The sequence below is a fragment of the Nuphar pumila genome, chromosome 9 (genome assembly GCF_984573655.1).
Source record: "Nuphar pumila chromosome 9, dmNupPumi1.hap1.1, whole genome shotgun sequence".
NCBI classification, from domain to species: Eukaryota; Viridiplantae; Streptophyta; class Magnoliopsida; order Nymphaeales; family Nymphaeaceae; genus Nuphar; species Nuphar pumila.
This window is the reverse complement of record NC_143257.1, coordinates 1634378-1655593: the sequence shown is the minus strand read 5'-3', so window position 1 is coordinate 1655593 and position 21216 is coordinate 1634378. Positions and strand designations below refer to the sequence as shown.

Below are 21216 nucleotides of genomic sequence, written 5' to 3'. Positions count from 1 at the left end.
AACATTACTATCATATCAATTTTCGGCTGATAGGATACGTATCGACCGATTCAGGTGAATACTGACAACATTGTTTGGGATCGATAGTTGGGATGAGTGTTTATAGAGTTGATGCATTTGAGAAAATGTCGATAGCTGGGATGAGTGTTTATAAAGTTGATGCATTTGAGGAAATGGCAGTTGTTTTGCTAGCCACCACCTCTAGAAGGTGGTAGCTGCCAAATCCATCCTTTAGTGTAAATATAAAGGAGAAAGGGCCTCGCTTCTCATCCCAAATGCATGGACGCTCATCCTATCGTCGGTATTTTAAAACGAGACCACCATTGGCATTTGACCAAGATTTTGTGATCGAAACACCAAATGTATAAACACTCATCCCAGCGCCAAGATTTCAAACATGACGACCACCGGCGTTTGACTAAGATTTTGCCTCGGGCACACCAAATGCATAAGCACCCATCTCAGCGTCGAGTTTCCAAACAGGACCACCATTGGCATTTGATCAAGATTTTGCCTCGAGGATACCAAATGCATAAACACCCATCCCAGTCAGATTCTAAACGGAACCACCATTGGTGTTTCACCAAGATTTTACCTCGAGAACACCAAATGCATAAACACCCATCCCAGTGCCCGAGATTTCAAAAGGGACCGCCATTGACATTTGATCAAGATTTTGCCTCGGGAACACCAAATGCATAAAACACCCATCCCAACAAGATTCCAAACGCGACCACCATTGATGTTTGGCTAAGATTTTGCCTCGTGAACACCAAATGCATAAACACCCATCCCAATACCAAGATTTCAAACAAGACCACCATGAGCTTGTGACCAAGATTTTGCCTAGGGAACACCAAATGCATAAACACCCGTCCCACCAAGATTCCAAACGTGGCCACCATTGGCGTTTGGCCAAGATTTTGCCCCGGAAACACCAAATGCATGAACGCCCATCCCAGCACCCAGATTCTAAATAGGCCCCAAAAGTGTCCTATAAAAATGACATCTTATCACTAACACCATGTTGGACGACATAGTACGAAATATATTCTTAAGGCAATGATCCTTACAAATGCAATGATTAGCCAAGGGAATGTCTTGCATTCAACATCAATAATTGCTTGAAAAGTTACACTGTCTCACTTTTTATTTATCATTTCTGCGACAACGTCTTTTTATCATCACCCGCCAAACTGAAAAAAGCTGATTTAATGGGATTCCGCAATTGATCTCGAATCCCAACCCTCTCTCTCTCCTTTCTTCTTTTTCTTTTTCTTCTTCTTCTCCTTTCATGCGTTCGTTATCTATAAATGAAACCCTGGAGCACGTCTCCCTTCTCCGCGAGCCGTCTTCCTGTGCTTCGTCGTCATTGTCACCGTTCATGGACGACGACCTCCGATCTCGGCCTCACAAGATCGGTTTCGTCGGCGAAGATGGGGAGGAGCACGGCGGAATCATCGACATCGACGATCGCACCGCTCATCAGATCAGCCATGGTATGACGCGCATCATCGTTTCTTTCTCCTTGCTCTGTTTGGGTGAACTCCGATTCCGTGGAATAGAGGTGGGCCAAATTGTGGCTTTTCCGACGGTTGCCACTTTCTGGCCCGCGGGGCTTCCCGGCGAGCATTCGTCCGTGCACTTTGTGAAATCTCTGCAAGTGGTTTGGTATTTTTCGCTCGATCATATATGAGGAAGCCATTGATTGGCGAAAGAAGTAACTTCGTCGGGCGGCAACTTTCAACTTTCGCCCGAGCGCTTAGAAGAATCTCTGGGCACAATTTGGAATTCCCCCCACCAAATCAAATTATGGCTTGATAACGACGTACAATCCAAACACCCCCCAAAAAATGGTCTTTGATTCGATTGGAATTCTCTTTCAATTCCATCGACCGGACACTCTAAGGCGGTGTTTAGATTGGATGCGCCTACTTGTTCCGAAAAACAAGATAAGTTTGGAAATCCCAATATGAAATACAGAACGTCCTGTTCAAAAGGCTTGTCTCCGTCGCCATGACAATCATACAATTCGCAAAATTATCCTACTTTTTTTTCGGATAAAAGGGTTTTTTGAGACACCCACTTATGCAGAAACTGGATAAGTTGGGATACTGCAACAACCATTCCAGTCATAGGTCTCTGGATAAGTTGGTAAATTAGTGGTAATGAGACTTATCTGAATCTTGTTGATAATACTATTATCTGCTGTTCTTTTTGGGTTGTGGAATTATGGTTGTCCGCAGATCCTTGGTACCAAGTAGCGTTTGTTCTTACCACCGGGGTGAACAGCGCGTACGTATTAGGTTACTCTGGCACGGTCATGGTGCCTCTGGGTTGGATGCTTGGTTCGATTGGTCTGATCGCGGCCGCAGCCATTTCATTGTACGCCAGTTCGTTGCTTGCGTGCCTTCATGAGGCCGGAGGGAAGAGGCACATTCGATACAGAGACCTTGCTGGCCATGTTTATGGTACGTCCCACCTTCCCCCTTGCGTTTCCTTTTTGCGCTTTCTGTAGGCTATTTTTGTGAGATATAATGTGTGTGTGTGCGCGTGCGAGTGTGTATGAGAAGGTGGTAGCTGCTAACCACTTTTCTAGCTAACCGCCATGATAACCGGGCTTTCAAAGGGTTTTTTCCATGTATTACTTAAATCTGACCATAGAGATGTTTTAGGCACGGTCTATTTACTAGAAAACGATACTTGGATCATGTTTTTTCAATGGAAAACATGGTTTTTTTAAGCCTTGAATATTTAGGAAAATTTTAGATCATCATTTTTTTAAACCTTATAAAAACCTACCTGGGTATCAGAATCAGATGATCCAAGAGTCTTCCTATAAAATAAAGCATGTAGAATGCATCTTTACGGTCTGATTTAAGGAAAACATGGAAAGACCCTTCAAAAGCTCGGTTAACACGTCGCTTAGCTAGAAAAGTATATCTATATCTATATATATATATATATAGATAGATAGATAGAGATAGAGAGAGAGAGAGAGAGAGAGAGAGAGAGAGAGAGAGAGAGAGAGAGAGAGAGAGAGAGCCGAAAGTAATTCAACATTACCACTCATGAAGATCAACAAAATGTTGAACCCATGAACTGAACAAGAACAAAAGCCAAAACAAATAAAGAAAGCACAAGAGAAAAGAACATTAGACAGATAAAATGGGCTCACGCCGGAGCCGCTTGCCCAGATTGCGACAAAGGATAGGTAGCATCAGCAGGAGGGAGTGGAAGATCACTAAGATGCATACGCAAGATCGCATAAACATCTACCAAGATTTTATGCACTAGGTTTTGAATGTTAACTCGAATATGACGAAAATGAGCATCGTTTCGCGCCATCCAAACAAACCACCAAGAAGTAAGCAACCACGTCCGCCAGATGAACCTCCACCTCTTGCTGCGCCTAATACAAACCGGCCCCAAGATTAGATCTAGCGCAAAAGACTCCTCCTTAACAAATACTTCCGGATGCCTCCAGGTCCTGCTAAAGATTTCCATAAATATTGGGCAAGACCAGAACAAGTGAAACATAGATTCTTCTGCAGCTTGACAAAGCACGCACCAACTCGGGAGTTGAATGCCCCACTTCTTTAAATTACTGTGGGTCTGGTGTTAAAATGTAAAACTGTACATATATGTATATATAATAATATTATATTATTATATATATATATAAATACATTTTTTATTTCTTTCTTTTCTGTAATTTTTTTCCTTTATTTTTATTTTTTGTCTTTATGTCATATAGTTCAGTTTGAACTAGAATGACTGTTCCTAGTCAAGTCCTGTCCAGACTTGACTAGCAATAGAGCTGTTGGACTGACACAGTCCAACAACTCTTAATAGAGCTGTTGGACTGACACATTCCAACAGCTCTAAATAGAGCTGTTGTGTCCAACAGCTCTATTGAGTCTTCTTTCAGCTGTGTATATAAAGGGGTGCAGCCCCTCTTGTATTTTATTCCAATGCTTCTTAAGCAATTGGTTTTTCATATCAATAAAGAATACATTTTTATTTTTATTTTCTTTCCAGTTATACCCTTTTTAAGGGTTATGCTTTAGTGTCATTCTTGACACTTGCCCTTGTTAATCTAAGCTCGTGTTTCGAAGATCCCCATTTCATTTCATGGTATTAGAGCCGCGAAAGTACTAAATCTTGAGGAAAAGCTGCCTCGGTTTTCGTGCCCATTTGCAAAAGTGTTCGCCACTTGAAGAGAAGTGTTTTATCACTTCATTGGAGAAGATTTCATATCTTGTTGTATTTTTTTTTCTTTCTTTTTCATTTTCCTTCTTGTTTCTCTTCTATCTCTATTCTTTCTCTCCTTGTAATTGATGGATGACAATGATAAAGTCGCCATCATGCCTATGAAACTAAGCGATACGAACTATGTAACATGGGCTTCAATCATGAAGCACCATATATGGGGAAAAGGCTTATGGAGGATTGTGGATGGTTCCGATTCGGAACCTAAGCTATCTCTTACTAAAAAGGAGGGAGATAAAGAGGTCCCTCTATCCGAAGAAGAGAAAATCAAGGCTATTGCCTCATACGAGAAGAAATGGAAAGAATGGAGAATATCTCATGCGAAGATAATGTCATGGCTTATCAATAGCGTTGACATTAAAAAATGCTCAAGTCTTGCCAAATTTGATCATGCCGATAAGGCATGGGAATACCTTAAGAATATGTATTCCCTTAAAGATATTGCACACGTGTGCAACCTCCAAGAAAAAGTTCGAATGATGACACAAGGAGACAAAACTATTCATGAATATTACAATGGGTTGTCCGAACTTTGGGAAGAACTTTCCCTTTTAGAACCAAAGTGGCATTGTGCCGAAGACATCGAGCTTCGTCAGAAACAACTCGATGTTGAACATTTTTACCAGTTTATCACTCGATTAAGGCCGGAATTTGAAACCACTAAATCGGCCCTACTTCACCGGGGAAAAATTCTTTCTATTGTTGAAACTATTGAAGAGTTAACAATGGAAGAAAATCGTCTCCGGAAAGGTTCTTTAAAAATTGAAGATGATTCCGTTTTAGCCGTGTCTAGACCAGGGAATCATGTTCGATCATATAGGCCTCCTCACTTTAACCGACAAAATGGTGACTATGATAAGAAGAAAGTTATTTGTCATCACTGTCATGAACCGGGACACTACAGGTCACAATGTCCCAAACTTAAGGAGCTGAGAGAAAAAAGAGCTGCAATTGCTGGATCGGAGCCTAAAGATCAGGATGCACCAGTTTCCCTGGCCCAACTAATGAAGATTCTTCAGCTTCTCATTAAAGGTGCCTCTTCCTCATCTGAAGCTTCAACCGGCGCAGCAGCCTCATCTTTTTCTGATCTAGGTAAAATTTCTTGGCTTCTTGACTCTGGTGCATCTTTTCATATGACTCCAAATAATCAAAGTCTATCCAAATGTGTTAAAAATAAAACAAGTGTGTCAAAGGTCTTTACTGCTGATGGGACTTCTCTTGAAATAGAAGAAATAAGAAATTTTGAAAAAATTTATAAAACAAAATTTTTTTTTATTCCAGAAATTAGACATGTTCCCAAATTAAATTTAAATCTTTTATCTGTATCTCAAATTTCTGATTATGGGTGTAATATTTCTTTTTCTTCTCATGGTTGTTGGGTACATGATCGCCAGTCAGGCAAGCTGATTGGGGAAGGCCATAGAGAAGGAGGACTCTATTACATGGATTTTTTGGAAATGCCGAAGAAAGCTTTTTGTTATAATATTCAAAAAATAGAGTTGAAACTGTGGCATAAGAGACTTGGTCACCCACATATAGCCAAAATCCAACATTTTCCAAATCTAGGAAAATTTTGTAACTTTGAATCATTTGATTGTAAAGATTGTATTCTCGGCAAAATGAAAAGATTACCATTTTAGAACAGAACCTTTTTCTCTTCAAGACCACTTGAATTAATACACTCGGATGTTTGGGGTCCTGCACCAGTAATTTCTAAAGGAGGATTTGTTTACTATGTTATTTTTGTAGATGATTTTTCCCGACATACGTGGATGTACTTTCTCAAACATAAGTCTGAAGTATTTTCATACTTTCAAACTTTTTATAATATGGTTAAAAACAAGTTTCAAAATGATATTACTATTTTTCGCACAGATTCAGGGGGAGAGTTTTTATCCATAGATTTTCAAAATTATCTTAAATTGCATGGCATCACACATCAAAGATCTTGTCCTTATACACCTCAACAAAATGGACTGGCAGAACGAAAACATCGCCATATTATAGAAACCACTAGGACTTTATTAATAGCAAATCAAGTCTCGAAAGACTTTTGGGCAGAAGCTGCCTTAACTGCCACATATCTCATTAATAGGATACCATCTTCTTCGTTACAAAATATCACTCCTATTGAAAAACTTATGAACATTTCTCCAGACTACTCTAGACTAAGAATATTTGGGTGCAAATGTTTCATATTTACTGACAAAAATGATAAACTTTCCCCTCGTGCGATTCCCTGTGCCTTTTTAGGATATGCTGAAAATCAGAAAGGTTATAGTTGTTTTGACTTCAAAAATAATAAACTATATGTGTCTAGAAATGTTTCATTTCTTGAAAAGGAGAGCTTCTTTGATTTGAGAAAATTAAAAGACGTCACTGAGTACTCCTTTTTGCTAGATCTAACATCAACATCTGATGAATATGACCTTGACTGTAACTTTGATGATGATCAAAGAATTATTGATCTTAATGTTGAAAATGAAGAAGTTCATAGAGATACTAGTATTCAATATTCCAGGCGACAAGAGTCTAATCCTCCATGTGTACTTGAGAAATATTCTAACATTCCAACTAGACAATCATCCCGAATCTCGAGGCCTCCAGGAAAGTTTGTATCATACGAGTCTTTCTCACCCACATATAGGATAGTTATTGCATTAATTCACTCATATGAAGAACCATCCACATATTTTCAAGCAAAAAATGATATCAAATGGATAGAAGCCATGAAAGCTGAATTAGATGCACTTGAAAAGGCTTCTACATGGAATATTCAAGATCTTCCTCCAGGGAAGAAAACTATAGGATGTCGATGGGTTTATAAAATTAAAACCAAGAGTGATGGTACTCTTGAAAGATATAAAGCCCGTTTAGTAGCCAAAGGTTATGCCCAAGAATATGGGATTGATTATGAAGAAACCTTTGCTCCGGTGGCTCGTATGACTACTGTTCGAACCTTAATTGCCTTAGCTTCTATCAAAAAATGGTCTATTTTTCAAATGGATGTCAAAAATGCTTTTTTAAATGGAAAGCTAGTTGAAGAAGTATATATGGAACCCCCTCCTGGTCTAAGTATTCCTAAGGGTAAAGTCCTTCGCTTAGAAAAAGCTCTTTATGGACTTAAACAAGCACCAAAAGCTTGGTATGATAGGTTTAGTCGTGTTATGATTGATATTGGTTTTCAATTCTGTTTAACTGACACTGCTTTGTTTATTAAGAATTCTGATGCAGGGATCATTGTGCTTCTTCTCTATGTGGATGATATGATCATCACCGGAAGCGATAAACAGGGAGTTGAAACAATCAAAACACTTCTTAAATCTCATTTTGAAATGACTGATTTGGGCTTGTTGAGATATTTTTTAGGCATTGATGTTGCTTATTCTCCTAGAGGATATTTATTATCTCAGACTAAATTTTCTTTTGATATTGTTTTCAGGTTTGGTATTACTGATGATAAGAAAGTTGACACTCCAGAAGTTGTTAATGTTAAAATGAAGATTGATGATGGAGAACTTCTTGCAGACCCTACTCCTTACAGACAGCTTGTCGGGGCACTTTCCTATCTATCCATTACCAGACCAGATATAGCACATGTTGTTCATACAGCAAGTCAATTTCAACATGCTCCTACTTCTGTTCATATGGGAGCAGTCATGCGTATTATCAGATACATCAAGTCCTCTCTTTCACGAGGACTTTTCTTATCTTCCTCCTCTTCTCTTGATTTAATTGCATATACTGATGCTGATTGGGGAGGTGATCCCAATAACAGACACTCAATCACTGACTTTTGTGTCTTTTTAGGGGAATCATTAATCTCGTGGAGGTATAAAAAGCAGCAGAAGGTATCTCTCTCATCCACCGAAGCTGAATACAGAGCCATGGCAACCACGACCATGGAAGTAGTTTAGCTCCGACGACTGCTTGCTGACATGGGAGTTGAAGCAACAAAGGCTTCACAAATGTGTTGTGACAACAAAAGTGCGATCTACATTGCCAGTAACAGAACATTTCACGAATGCACCAAACACATCGAAATGGATTGTCACTACGTCAGAGAGGAATATCTACACGGGATAATTGATCTGCCATATGTCACTTCAGAATATCAGTTAGCAGACTTCTTTACAAAGCCTCTCGCTGCTCCCCGATTTCACTTTCTCTTAGACAAACTTTCGCTCATTGTACCGTAAGTTTGAGGGGGAGTGTTAAAATGTAAAACTGTACATATATGTATATATAATAATATTATATTATTATATATATATAAATACATTTTTCATTTCTTTCTTTTCCGTAATTTTTTTCCTTTATTTTTATTTTTTGTCTTTATGTCATCTAGTTCAGTTTGAACTAGAATGACTGTTGCTAGTCAAGTCCTGTCCAGACTTGACTAGCAATAGAGCTGTTGGACTTACACATTCCAACCTCTATTGAGTCCTCTTTCAGCTGTGTATATAAAGGGGTGCAGCCCCTCTTGTATTTTATTCCAATGCTTCTTAAGCAATTGGTTTTTCATATCAATAAAGAATACATTTTTATTTTTATTTTGTTTCCAGTTATACCCTTTTTAAGGGTTATGCTTTAGTGTCATTCTTGACACTTGCCCTTGTTAATCTAAGCTCGTGTTTAGAACGGCTTTCACTATGGCTTCAACTCCAGCTAGGTCTTTCCATCTTTTGGCAGCTCATTGACATATTTCTCCCGTACGAGTCTTGTTTATGACATTTTTTTGGGTACTATACTGGGATTTGATTTATCTTGAATACTGCATGTATAAATCAACTTTACAAAGTGTTAACCATCTATGACATGAGTCATGCTTGAGCATGATCACCTGTAAGTTTATTCTCTTTTAGTTTATTCTCATGCTATTTCTCATACAACAAGCTCACAAACATGTCCTGTATCACTTGCTTATCAATGGCTTTCTTTTCACACTTTGAGATTATCTCTGTATATTCCCCTATATATAACGCACTTCTGTCATCTATGGAAATGCTCGGCATTGATGGATTTCATTTAAATATGAGACTGTAGATGATCCATTGACTGAGTCATTTTCTTATTGATCTTATATTGATGACACTGAAATGCTCCCTCTATCATTGATGCTGATATTCTCCAACACTATGGAGATCCTGAATGCGTAATTGCATCATGTATGAGTTTGCTATGGAGAACAATCTATATTGCTGCAGCAGATGCCCCTATGATGTCTCTTCTATTTTGCCAGAGTGCTTGTACTCTTGAGGTGATTTTATTCTTATTCAGCTAGATGTTTGTTCTGCAGGTAGAACAATGTATTCTCTTACCTGGGCTTTGCAGTATGTGAACCTCTTTATGATCAATACTGGGTACATCATTTTGGCTGGTCAGGCTTTAAAGGTATGACGAGTAAAGTAGATAATTTCTTTATGTCTGTTCTCTCTTGAAAATGAATTGTTAGGATATGGATTAAATATGCATGATGTATGAAGGATTTCAGCTTTCAGAATATAGGAAAAGGAGAATCTCATACACTTGGATCTTGGAAAAAGATAGTTTTAGTTATGGTTGATTCTGATTAATGCTCTGACTGCAGTTATGCAGGCCTAGGTTTAGTATGCATAAGTCAGAGCTAGGCCTGGTCCTGGTTCATATCTGAGCAGGCTAGGCTTCACATGTTAAAGTGTAAAGCAGAGAGGAAGACAGGGTATGCCCCATTCGAGGCATGAAATAACCAGCCATTCTTCCAGTTTTTCTCAGATCTTGTGAAGTCTCAAGTTTATGCTTGATCAGAGCTGATTATGCAAGCTAAGCAAAGAGGGCCCATTCCAACAATGAATCATACATTTAATATCTTAGAAATGTTTAATTTATATTTGGAGAATTAGAGAAAGGAAAATCTTGTTAAGAGACTATTTTTCCCCTGCAAAAAACATGAAAACAGCTTAATGAAATTAACAGTTCATAGCATAAAACATTAGTGGTCATCATTGAGAGGATTTCAAAAAGTCCTAAAGATCCCATAGGAAAGGAAAAATAAAAAAGGGCAATCAGCAACAAAATCTTTATGAAACACTTGTAATATGAAATTACTGTAGTCCCATGTAACAAAAGTGTATGCATCCCATCGTTGCCAAAACTCTCTCTCTCTCTCTGTGAAAGTTCCACTCCTCTTTGCTGAAAATTCCTCAATAAAAGTGCACCAAAATGTGATGTAATTAAGAGAAAATTTAGGGGTCGAACGACATAGCTTGATAGTTTAGGAAGCACTATCATAATCAAGGGGTCTTGGGTTCAAACTTCAAATCCCACAAGGGTGTCCCCCGGCTTGCCTATTGAATAAAGAAAAAAAGAAAAGGAAAAATAAGTAGTAGCCAAGATGGAGAAAGGAAGAGAAATAAGTGACTTCAAATATAATCTTATTATAAATGTCAATGGGGTAATTTAAAGTACAAAAGCCAGGTGTTGACATTAGGAGTTTAAAAGGTACAGGATATTTGGGAGAAGTGCTGCTTTGTCTGTATGTGATAAATAGTTGCTCTTACAACTGAGGTTGCAGAGGTTCACACTTAACTGATTTACAATATCCATGCATTATTTTTCCAGCAAATATGCCACATGATTTCTGTCATTTTCTGAAAAAAAAGAAAAACTGATCAAGATTGATCAACATTTCATGTGTGAAAAGTAGAGCATCATAATTCAGAACCTTTGTTCGCACCTAAAGATCAAGTTGCTGATCTTTTCAGAGATTATTCCATTTTCATTGGTTTTCAAAGCTAACAGCATTTATGTACTATTCATGTAACTTTCTGTCCCTTACTACACAGTTTATATGTGAGTCTTTCATGTTTTATTAATCAAACTACATATTCCCCTGTATCCTTGGTGATGAACAGTTGTGCTGAATTCTCGTGGAAGATGAATGACTTTTCAGATGGTTGATCATTAATCAGATAAAAGTTCTTGACTTTGCAAGTGATATAGTGATGGAATGTAATTATGGGGTTGAATAGCGCCAAAGCACTTTTTTCATCTGTTTATGCAAATATTAATTGAACAGAGAAATGTTAAAAATATGAGAATGCTTCTTATTCACATTAGAGTTTGTCATTGGGAGAGAAAGACCTTTCACATGAGGATATCAATGAACTTCTTGTCTTATTGGTTACATGGTCATTCACATAAAATATCAAACTCATCTAGTTTTCTTGGTACTTGTGCAGGCAATATATAGGCTTTACAGTGATGACTCTGTCTTGAAGCTTCCTTACTGTATTATAGTTGCTGGGGTTGTTTGTGCCATGTTTGCCTTTGGAATACCACATTTGTCAGCTTTGGGGGTGTGGCTGGGGTTTTCGACATTCTTCAGTCTTATCTATATTATCATAGCCTTTGCTTTGTCCTTCTCAGATGGTACTTCTACACCTTACAACTCTGTCACAAGTTTTGTTCTGTTTTACTTTCTAGATCTGCTTGCTATTGGTTATATATGTTTCCTTTGTTCTTTGTTAGTGATATTGTCTACGAACTTGGGAAGTTAATAACATTCAAAATGCAAAAAGGATTGGGGTGTCATTTGTTTCTATGATCTGAAACTGCTGCTGACATTTGAACATATTTAAACTTTAAAAAATTAACTCATTGGAAGTTTGTGTCAGTGATGAACTATGCAATTGTTGCACTCACTAGTCAATAGTGCCATAATTAAGATGTAGTGGATATCAGCTAAGAGATAAATATTGAATGTAAAGGCATTTCATAGGATAAGGTTTGAGGCATATGGAGAAATCAAGTGATTCAACATGTAAATAGTGGCTAGCGATTGTAATCAAAAGAATTGCCTCAATTATGCATGACCATGAGCTCGTTGACGGAAACATAAAAGCTAGAGTACTGCTTGTTATTACAAGAAATGTCTCTTCTAAATAGATATAAAAGATCTGTTCCTTTGCATGAATATTAAGGATGAAGTGTCTTTAGAGTGACCACTTTATTATGATGGAAGAAACTCCGGTAGGTGAGTTTCTTGTATATATGTGTTGAAGTGTGATGGAGGTGGCAGGAATTACAGAAAATGCATCAGGTGCCACAGGTTGACAAAAGAGATCCATAAGTTTTGAAAAATAACATCAACATCCATGAATTTTCTAGGTCATCAAAAGGAATGGGTTTCAAGGAAGCATAAAAGACTGTTAATTGTCATAATGGTGGTTACTTGAAATCTTAGAAAATATATTAAAGGAGATGGTATTTTTGACTAAAACTTGTGAGATGGAATACCTACTACTCTAAAATACTTATTGGGCATGATAGGCACTAGGCATAAAGCTATTTATATATGCAGTTGGGCCAATGGATTGGAAAGACTTGTAGGAAAATTCAAAATCAATTATAACTCCTGCTGTGGGCCTCTGGCAAATCTTCAACTTAAAGATGATTATCAGCTCATTACGGGACATGTAGAGGTGGTTAAAAGAATTTTCAGACAAAGTTGTGAATTGTTAATTTCTTTTTTCCATCCAAAAAAGTGATTATTGTTAAACTATATACATGTATTCATATATGTAGCATGATTGATTTACTAGAAATCAACACTTGGATCATGCATTTTGGATGGAAAAAATGGTATTTGGAGCCTCAAAATTTTTTTGTAGGCCATTGATTTTTGAAACCTTATAGCCATGTGTCGGAATTAAATGCTCCAAGAACTGATTCCTATAAAAACAAACGCATAGATCACATCTGTAAGGTCAGAATTTTGAAAAAATACCGAAAATCCGATAAAATCTTTCTTAGTGGGTAGGTTTTCATTCCCCTATATATATACATGTAAATGTGTATATATATATATTTCTTGTTTATGTATATATATACATTTATATATATATATATTATGTTCCTATGATTGTAAATTAGTAATGCCCACCAGGGGCATTTTTGCCATTTTCTCCCTATATAATAGGAGCTTCCCATTAGGGACATCATTGTAATCTTTTATTATTATTATTATTATTATTATGATTCTGTTTGGTGTCCCTTTCACTAATGTGAAAGGGCTTTTTTTAAAACAGACAATAGAGCTGTTGGGAGATCCCCAACAGGGAGATCCCCATGCCTTGTGGACTATTTGAAGAGGGTTTCAGCCCCTCCCTTGTCAATTATTTTCTTAAGCATTTTATAAAAGAATTATATTTTTTATGTGTGTGTTCTTGCTCTTTGTGAATTTTGTTTGCTTATCCCTTTGTGGCTTATTGTATTTAGCCTATTAGTGGCTTTTGTGCTTGTGCACTTTTGTAGCCCTTTAGTGGCATTGTGTTTGTGCACACTTTATTTCATTACAATTATGACACACAAATATCTCTTGTTTCATGATGCAGTGCAAGTTAAGGAATACTGGGATTGTTTACTACCCAAACTGGGTGATAAGTAGTTCTTTGACTACAAGATCTCTTGGAGAAAACATCTTTTAGCTTAGGGTAGCAAATTGTATGATCTATGTTTAGCAACAAAAGCAGTCCATGTTCTGTTTATAAAACTCCAGTGTTTCATGTAGGATGTAGGATGAACATATAATTAATAATACTTGTGCATAAAATCTCAAGGTTAAGTGAATAAAGTGTGGCAATGAAGTGAGGTTGTTGATTTGGACTCTTAGATGACATACATATTGATGCAGCGCATCTGGGCGATCTTGAGGAGATCATGATTAAGACACATTTAGGAAGGAAGTACCATCGATCCCGGATGCGCAAACCCAGCTCGCGCCAGGTCTAAGGCTGCTTGGATAAAATGTCATTTCTAGGTATTTTGGAACTTTCTGAAATTTATTTTGGAGAAACTAAACTTTATTTTTGTCCGAAAACCATTTTTTGAGAATCTAGATAATATTTAGGATTTTTTAGAACTTTTGTAGCAAAAAATTCTAACATTTTTGTTTTTCCAGATTAACCCTGTAGATCTGGATCTAGTTTCAGTAGCTTGTTAGGATCCATTTAAGCTACTGAAGGGTGTAGTGGGTTTTTGGGTAGATTTTTTATATTGGATTCACAAATGTAACTTGGTATTTGGATCTCTATTGGGTTCCAAAAAAAAAAAATAGTTGTTGGGAACCACAAGAGCCAATTGAGTCCCCAACTAGCTATTGGGCCTTGGACCATCCATTGGGTCTAAGGGGCGGCAGCCCTAGCCCCAAGAACAAAACGTTTTTGCCTTCCTCTTCTTCTTCTTTTATATAACACATCTGCAAAAAATGTGAGGGAGATCTCCTTTTGCTTGCTGTGTTTTGAAGAAACTGTGAGGTGGAACCTACCCTCGATTCGCCCCTTTGGTTTATGCTTGGAGACACAAGAATGACTAGCGGGAAGAATGGCCGGACATAGACCGACCGTGGTTTATCCGCATGCTATTGGAGTTGAGGAACAAGAACGAACGCCTTGGTCAGCGTTGCGACTAGGTACGAGAATGATCTAAGGAGCCGGGCAGCTATACTATGCAAACAGCGGGTGAAACACACTAAGTGGAGTGCGAAGATCCTTTAACTAGCACGAGTTCAACCTAGTGTAGATCGATTATGTCAACAGATAGAAAGAGGTCCCTCGTGTGTAATCAACCCACTGAATTGCTACGTGTTCAGTGTCCGCCGAGGACTCGGGTACGGTTTAAACGAGTCAAGGAAAAAGTGCTGTCAAGAGGTACATGTGGACAACAAGAGTGAGGGCGATGGGCAGTGCTATACACGTTAAACCGGGCAGTGTTTTGGGGGTACTTTAACACGTATAAGTTTTAGGTATCATTCCCAAGGGCCGCAGCAAGTTAGGTCTGCCTTCGAACAACTTAAACTCGTTGGGGCATTTCACCGAACAGGTGGTGAGCAGCTCCATGGAGAGGGTTTGGACAGCGTATGTGCGTCAGTCCTAACATGAAACTCACAACCAAAAATAACCCTGTCTTAACAATACCTTCTAATCAAATCAAAATAAGACATTAAAAATTCGATGCAATCCACAATATTCAAATATGATTTTTCAACAGGAACAGGGTAACACATGAACCGATCAACACGTCAATCATATGCAGCGATAAAGAAGCTGATTAACACTCAACAATGCCTTAACAAAATCAGATTTCATGCACAAACAGTCTCATAAACACTATCAGTCAATTCATTTAATCATTCCAAAAATCACATGCACAAGATACGGTTCAAGAAGGAAAAAGGAAGAAGAAAAAGAGCTTAGATCTGACGTCACAACACTGGCCAAGGTGTTTGTCTTGGTTCCTCAACTCCAACAGCACACAGATGGACCACGGTTGGTCGATGTTCGACCATTCTTTCCGCTGGTCGTTCTTGCGTCTCCAAGCATCAACCTGGGTTAACCTAATGCGGCCATTGCCGGTGCAAGTTAGCCTTAGCAACAAATTATTGGTTTGGCATCCAAACATGCTGGTTGCACATGTAAGTTTTCATTTCATAGAATAAACTGGAGATGAAAGAAACACATGTACACGTGTGTGTGTGAGAGGGAGAGAGAGAGAGAGCAGTAAGCATATATGTTTATGGTATTGGTATCTTTTTGAAGATGTCTTTAGTAGGGTACTGCGCTACATGATAAGGATACTTCAATTTACTTTAGTATTTTGTCACCTTGTATATATATTATTATTATTCTTAATGGAACATTGCACAAAAATAGTGTATTCCATGTCCTTTTGAAATTTTCATGTGAAGTATGTACTGTGTTTTGTGGCTGCTGCCAAGCACTATAAATCAGAGTTACCGGAAGCTTCTTATGTAGGTGGAAAATGTGTTTCCCGGAAACTCGCTTCGGAAGCGTGACACTCATCGCTTCCAAAATTTCATGGGAATTTTGATTCCCCCACGCTTCTTCTGTGCTCCCCACACACATGGTCTATGCTTCCTATATGCTTTTCTCACATTTTTTTCATGTTTTTCTTGTATTTCCTCTCACGCTTCTACTGACTTCCCATGTACTTTCTCTAAATTGGTAACCATCGTTGTTAGATTTTAACAAACATTTAATTCGTTTACTGAAAAATCATGAAAGGTAAGAGTAATCAATTTTATTTTAGTTTTTATTTGCTTCTTGTTTGATTCCTATTCACTTACCATATTGCTTCATTTTTTATTCCTATTTCGCTTTCTAATGGATATTTCGCTTCCCGCTTGCTATAAATTTTAAAATGCCTTGCTTCTCGCTTCTGCTTCCCGTATCGTTTCCCGCTTCCACTTCCTAGTTTGGCAGCCTTACGATAAATAACCTTGAGAAAGATACCTCATAAAAGAAGGGACTCTTTTTTCTTTTCTTCTCTTTTATTTTCTTTCTTTGTATGACTGAATTTTTCTAGATGGTGTAGGATATGTTGGGTCTGGTCACAAAATACCCCAAAGGAAAGGGTTTAAAACTGATATCTTTTCAGTGACCCTGCATTCAGCCTCAACAAATTCTGACTTGCCTGTGATTTGCATATTGTTTGGCATTCTCATTTAGCTAGTCTGCGATGGATACCTATATGGCAAGTAGAGTGTCAGTTCTTTATTACTGGCACGGAAAATTGAATCCCCGAGTTTGGCAAGTATAGTCTTGGTGCTTAACTATTGGCAAGGAAAAGTAAATGTAACTGCCCATTCAGCTATTTTGCATCTTTGAGTGAGACAGGCTGATTGCATCATCTCGGGGTGCCTCTGTAAAGGGAATTTCTTCTCTTTTGCATTTATAGTTGTGTGTGTAATGGAACCAAATCTAGGGCTTATGGTGTAACATATTCACACAAAAAGGGAGTGATCACCTCTTACATGTTATTGATTGGCATCAAAGCATGAGCTCATATCCAGGTGAGACCTTATTAATTAATGTTATTTTCGTGAATAGGAATCAAGAAACCAGCAACGGACTACCACATCCCAGGCTCAGGAGCAAGTAAAACATTCAACTCAATTGGGGCTGCTGCAAATCTTGTTTTTGCATACAATACAGGAATGCTGCCTGAGATACAGGTAGTAATTTACATTTTAACATTGTTTGTGACTTCAGTGACTGAATTAATAATCCCATGTGGCTGTAGCTCAGTCACTAAAGCTGAGGTACTTATGGTTAATTGAAGTCCCTTACACTCTTCTATGTTTAATGTGACCCAACATTGTCATGGTGTCTTGGTCATTGATAATGTTCTAGAACAAGGATTCTTGGCTGTGTAACCATATACAAGATCAACTTTTAAACTGCATGAGCTGAGCTCATGGGACCAGATTTGAAACTCAACAAACTCTTACATGAAGTGAGCCATAGCATGGCTCTCTGTTCTCACCTTTTTGTGCAGTCCCATGGTCCTAAACTTGATAGTTGAATAGTGTGAATATTATGTTAGTAAAATAATACTGGAATTATCATGCCCTTGCTCACAAAGGCAAGCAATAAGAATCACAGGAAAGCTCTCACACCTTATTGCCACATATTGGAGTTTTTTCTTTAATGCAAATTGTCCCTAGACACCTTATTGCCACATATTGGAGTTTTTTCTTTTCTTTGGTTTGGATGAAGAGGGCATCTCCTGTAAGGAGCTAAAATTGAGTAGATGGAATGGGTAAGGGGTAAACATGACGATATTCAAAGGTGTGACTTTTTTGTTGCTTGGTGGAAGAAGTAAAATAAACTGGCATATCATTGGAACTTCAAGTTGTCACCAATTCCTTCACCACCTCATCCAAAATAAAAATCAAACTTGGGCCAACAGAAGACAGCCTGGAAAGCACAACTATTGATTGGATGTTGCTGCATCGGGATGGTTTTCTTGCCTCTTCAAAGTTCCATGCCTTAACTTCTTGTGTTTCTTTCGTGTTGGTTGACACAGTGTCACACTTTCTATTATTATGCTTTTCTATTTTAATCAGCTTTCAAAAAAATTACTATGTTTTCCTGCAATTCATGAATGCTATTAAAGCAATTATTCTGCTTTTGAAAATGTCATCATGTGTCTCGACCTTCATACACTAGACAAGTGCATTTTAGATTGTACATTCTAGATTTTTTAAATATTTGTCCATACAGAATAATATTGTCGGCTGCAAGAAATAAAAAGTGTTACTCATTCTTGCACTGTCATATAATTTATTTCATCAATCATGACTTGTCATTTGCCAATTTTGAATTATGAAGTCCAAGGTTATTTGCAGAACACTTGACCGCTCTGAATTCTCTTTGACAGGCAACAGTAAAACCTCCTGTAATTAGGAACATGCAGAAGGCCCTCTTGTTTCAGTTCACAGTTGGTGTTCTACCACTATACGCTGTTGTATTTGTTGGGTACTGGGCTTATGGTTCCTCAACTTCGACATATCTCCTCAACAGTGTTACAGGCCCAGTCTGGATGAAGACACTGGCAAATATAGCTGCCTTTCTGCAGACAGTGATTGCGCTGCATGTACCTCTCTAGCTCTTGCTGATACCATAATCTTTGTGCCTAAGAAATGCTATGACTGAAATTATTGGCAATTTAACAAACAATATATACTAATCTTTGATCCTGTTCGGAATTGATCCAAGCTATAGAATCCTGTGATTTTTGCACAAGAAAGATTATATCATCCATGAACTAAAAAATTTGATTGTTTCTCTGGCGCTGGGGACAATTTTTTCAATCAAGTGCATCAGGATTCTTGATTTGGAATCAAGCTGAACTGTGTTATAGAATTTTTCACATACTATTCTTATATCTTGGGAGTTAGGACGATTATCCCAGAATTAATATTCAGTAATGTGGAAACAGTCATTATTTTTTTCAGATGTTAATGATGATTTGCCATGTATGCTGTTGGAGAACATTCTGTTCTACTACTTCTCAAATCCCAGATGATTTACAAGTCTATTAACTAAATGCTTGTCTACTTGCAGATATTTGCTAGTCCAATGTATGAATACCTGGATACCACTTATGGAGGAGCCAAGGGAGGACCATACTCTCTACACAGTATCTCATTCAGGCTTGTTGTTAGAGGGGGCTACCTGGCAGTGAATACATTTGTCGCTGCTATGTTGCCCTTTCTTGGCGATTTTATGAGTCTTACAGGTGCATTTAGCACATTCCCTCTCACCTTTGTTCTTGCCAATCACATGTATCTCAAGGTCAAGGGCAACAAGCTGACAATGCTGCAAAAATCTTGGCACTGGTTAAATGTCATTGGGTTTAGTTGCTTGTCTGCTGCAACAGCAGTTTCAGCCATAAGGCTCATCATGGTAGATTCAAGAACATATCATTTATTTGCGGACCTTTGAACATGGTAGTTGCAGCATTTAGAATTGTTGGTGGTTGTATCAATTCTGCCTGCCTTTATATTTATTGTACAGACAATTCATGGTGCATTCAGATGTCAAAAAATCAAAAGGTTAAATGTCATTGGGTTTAGTTGCTTGTCTGCTGCAACAGCAGTTTCAGCCATAAGGCTCATCATGGTAGATTCAAGAACATATCATTTATTTGCGGACCTTTGAACATGGTAGTTGCAGCATTTAGAATTGTTGGTGGTTGTATCAATTCTGCCTGCCTTTATATTTATTGTACAGACAATTCATGGTGCATTCAGATGTCAAAAAATCAAAAGGTCGTGAATGTTCAACCATTGAATTTTGGAGTGGACGTGCACTGTGGATGATATTTACTTCTTATGATGTTTGATTACAAATATGAGAGATTCATTCATGTTATACCTTCTCCCTTGTCCTTACATGAGAAATATAGATCTGAGCTGTTGTCCTGTCAATGGGCTTATGATGCTTATTGACCAAGTCCAGGTACTGGATCTGTGCTAGCGTTGTGTCTCACCCTGGTTTCTCTGTTTTCTCCTAAGAATGATCTGTTTAGGTGAAAAAAAGTTGGATCAGATTGTTTCCACGAAAGAATGGGTAAGAGCTGTTTTTAACGCTTTGAGCCTTTTGGTGCAGAGCATGCTGATATCTCTGTCTTGCATAAGAGGAAGCATTCCTCCTTGTTCTGTTATTCTTCTAATTTTTTTTTAATCATATTTATCTTGTGGAGTTTTATTTTGTGGAAGTCGAGACCTTTTAATTCAATGGCTGGCTAGGTTGGATTGGATTGTCTTCAACTGCATTCTGTATTGAACATGTTGTAGGCCTACGGTGCAAGTCCCAAAATGCCAAACCTGTCTGAAACTGTGGTCATATTTATCCGGAAGCATCTAAATAGAGAAAAAGAAAAGCTTAATTTCATGATCTTAACCATGTCTCCCTTGATAACCTGATGTACCAACCTATGATTTTAAAGGGCATTTTTTGTTTTTCTCTTCCTTTTAGATTAAGCTTTTAATAATCAGACCACTGGCAGACATTACTTGTGTGGAGAAGTTCAGTGTCAGATAATGTGGGTAAAGCTCTAGAATAACGAGGGTCGGATCAAGGGTTGTAAACAGAATGGATTTGGCCCAGATTTAGCCATTATGGAGTCCGACTAATTGGATCTGACACGATCGGATTCGTAGTAGTATGGGATCAGACAAACCGAATTCAGTTATGACTAACTTAAAATTCAATATTTATGGGATTCAGATCTTGGTCTGATTTGGATTTGGACTCAGATGCAAAACTCTACGGATTTTGGCTACCGGTCGGATTCGGATTTGGGTCAGATGTCGGATTGCATCTGACCCATTGACATCCCTAGTTGGATAACAAGTTGACTTGCCTACAGATTACTTTCTAGCTTAGGATTTGGAACTTAATGGGAAACTTCTTTAGGTGAGGTGCTCCAAAGATCCCAAAGCTAACTTGCCTACTCAGAACTTTTGCAACTCGCCCTTAACGCATAGCAAATTTATGTTTAGTCACCTTAGGTTTGAAATATTTAAGATAAATGCATAACATTTTAAGAAGTTGCTCGGATAACTGCCACAATTGCTTTTACTCTCTAAAACTAGTT

General features: G+C 37.9%; 1 protein-coding gene across 1 annotated transcript; it reads left to right on the top strand.

Annotated features, from left to right (window-relative positions):
* The first annotated feature begins 1213 nt into the window (after nucleotides 1-1213).
* On the top strand, nucleotides 1214-19988 carry LOC149828169 (putative proline transporter 2). The gene is made up of 7 exons (XM_090017425.1): nucleotides 1214-1499; nucleotides 2247-2471; nucleotides 9572-9666; nucleotides 11493-11682; nucleotides 17160-17284; nucleotides 18493-18708; nucleotides 19179-19988. The coding sequence occupies exons 1-7, from the start codon at nucleotides 1295-1297 to the stop codon at nucleotides 19557-19559; spliced, it is 1437 nt and encodes a 478-aa protein (XP_089873551.1). The 5' UTR covers nucleotides 1214-1294; the 3' UTR covers nucleotides 19560-19988.
* Nucleotides 19989-21216: the final 1228 nt, after the last annotated feature.

What these genes read in the sequence shown, in the direction of transcription:
- LOC149828169 (XM_090017425.1), top strand. Translation starts at nt 1,295, where the DNA reads ATGCGTTCGTTATCTATAAATGAAACCCTGGAGCACGTCTCCCTTCTC. An exon ending in TGGCTGGTCAGGCTTTAAAG is followed by an intron (nt 9,667 to 11,492) that starts GTATGACGAGTA and finishes GTACTTGTGCAG; the next exon opens with GCAATATATAGGCTTTACAG. An exon ending in GAATGCTGCCTGAGATACAG is followed by an intron (nt 17,285 to 18,492) that starts GTAGTAATTTAC and finishes TCTCTTTGACAG; the next exon opens with GCAACAGTAAAACCTCCTGT.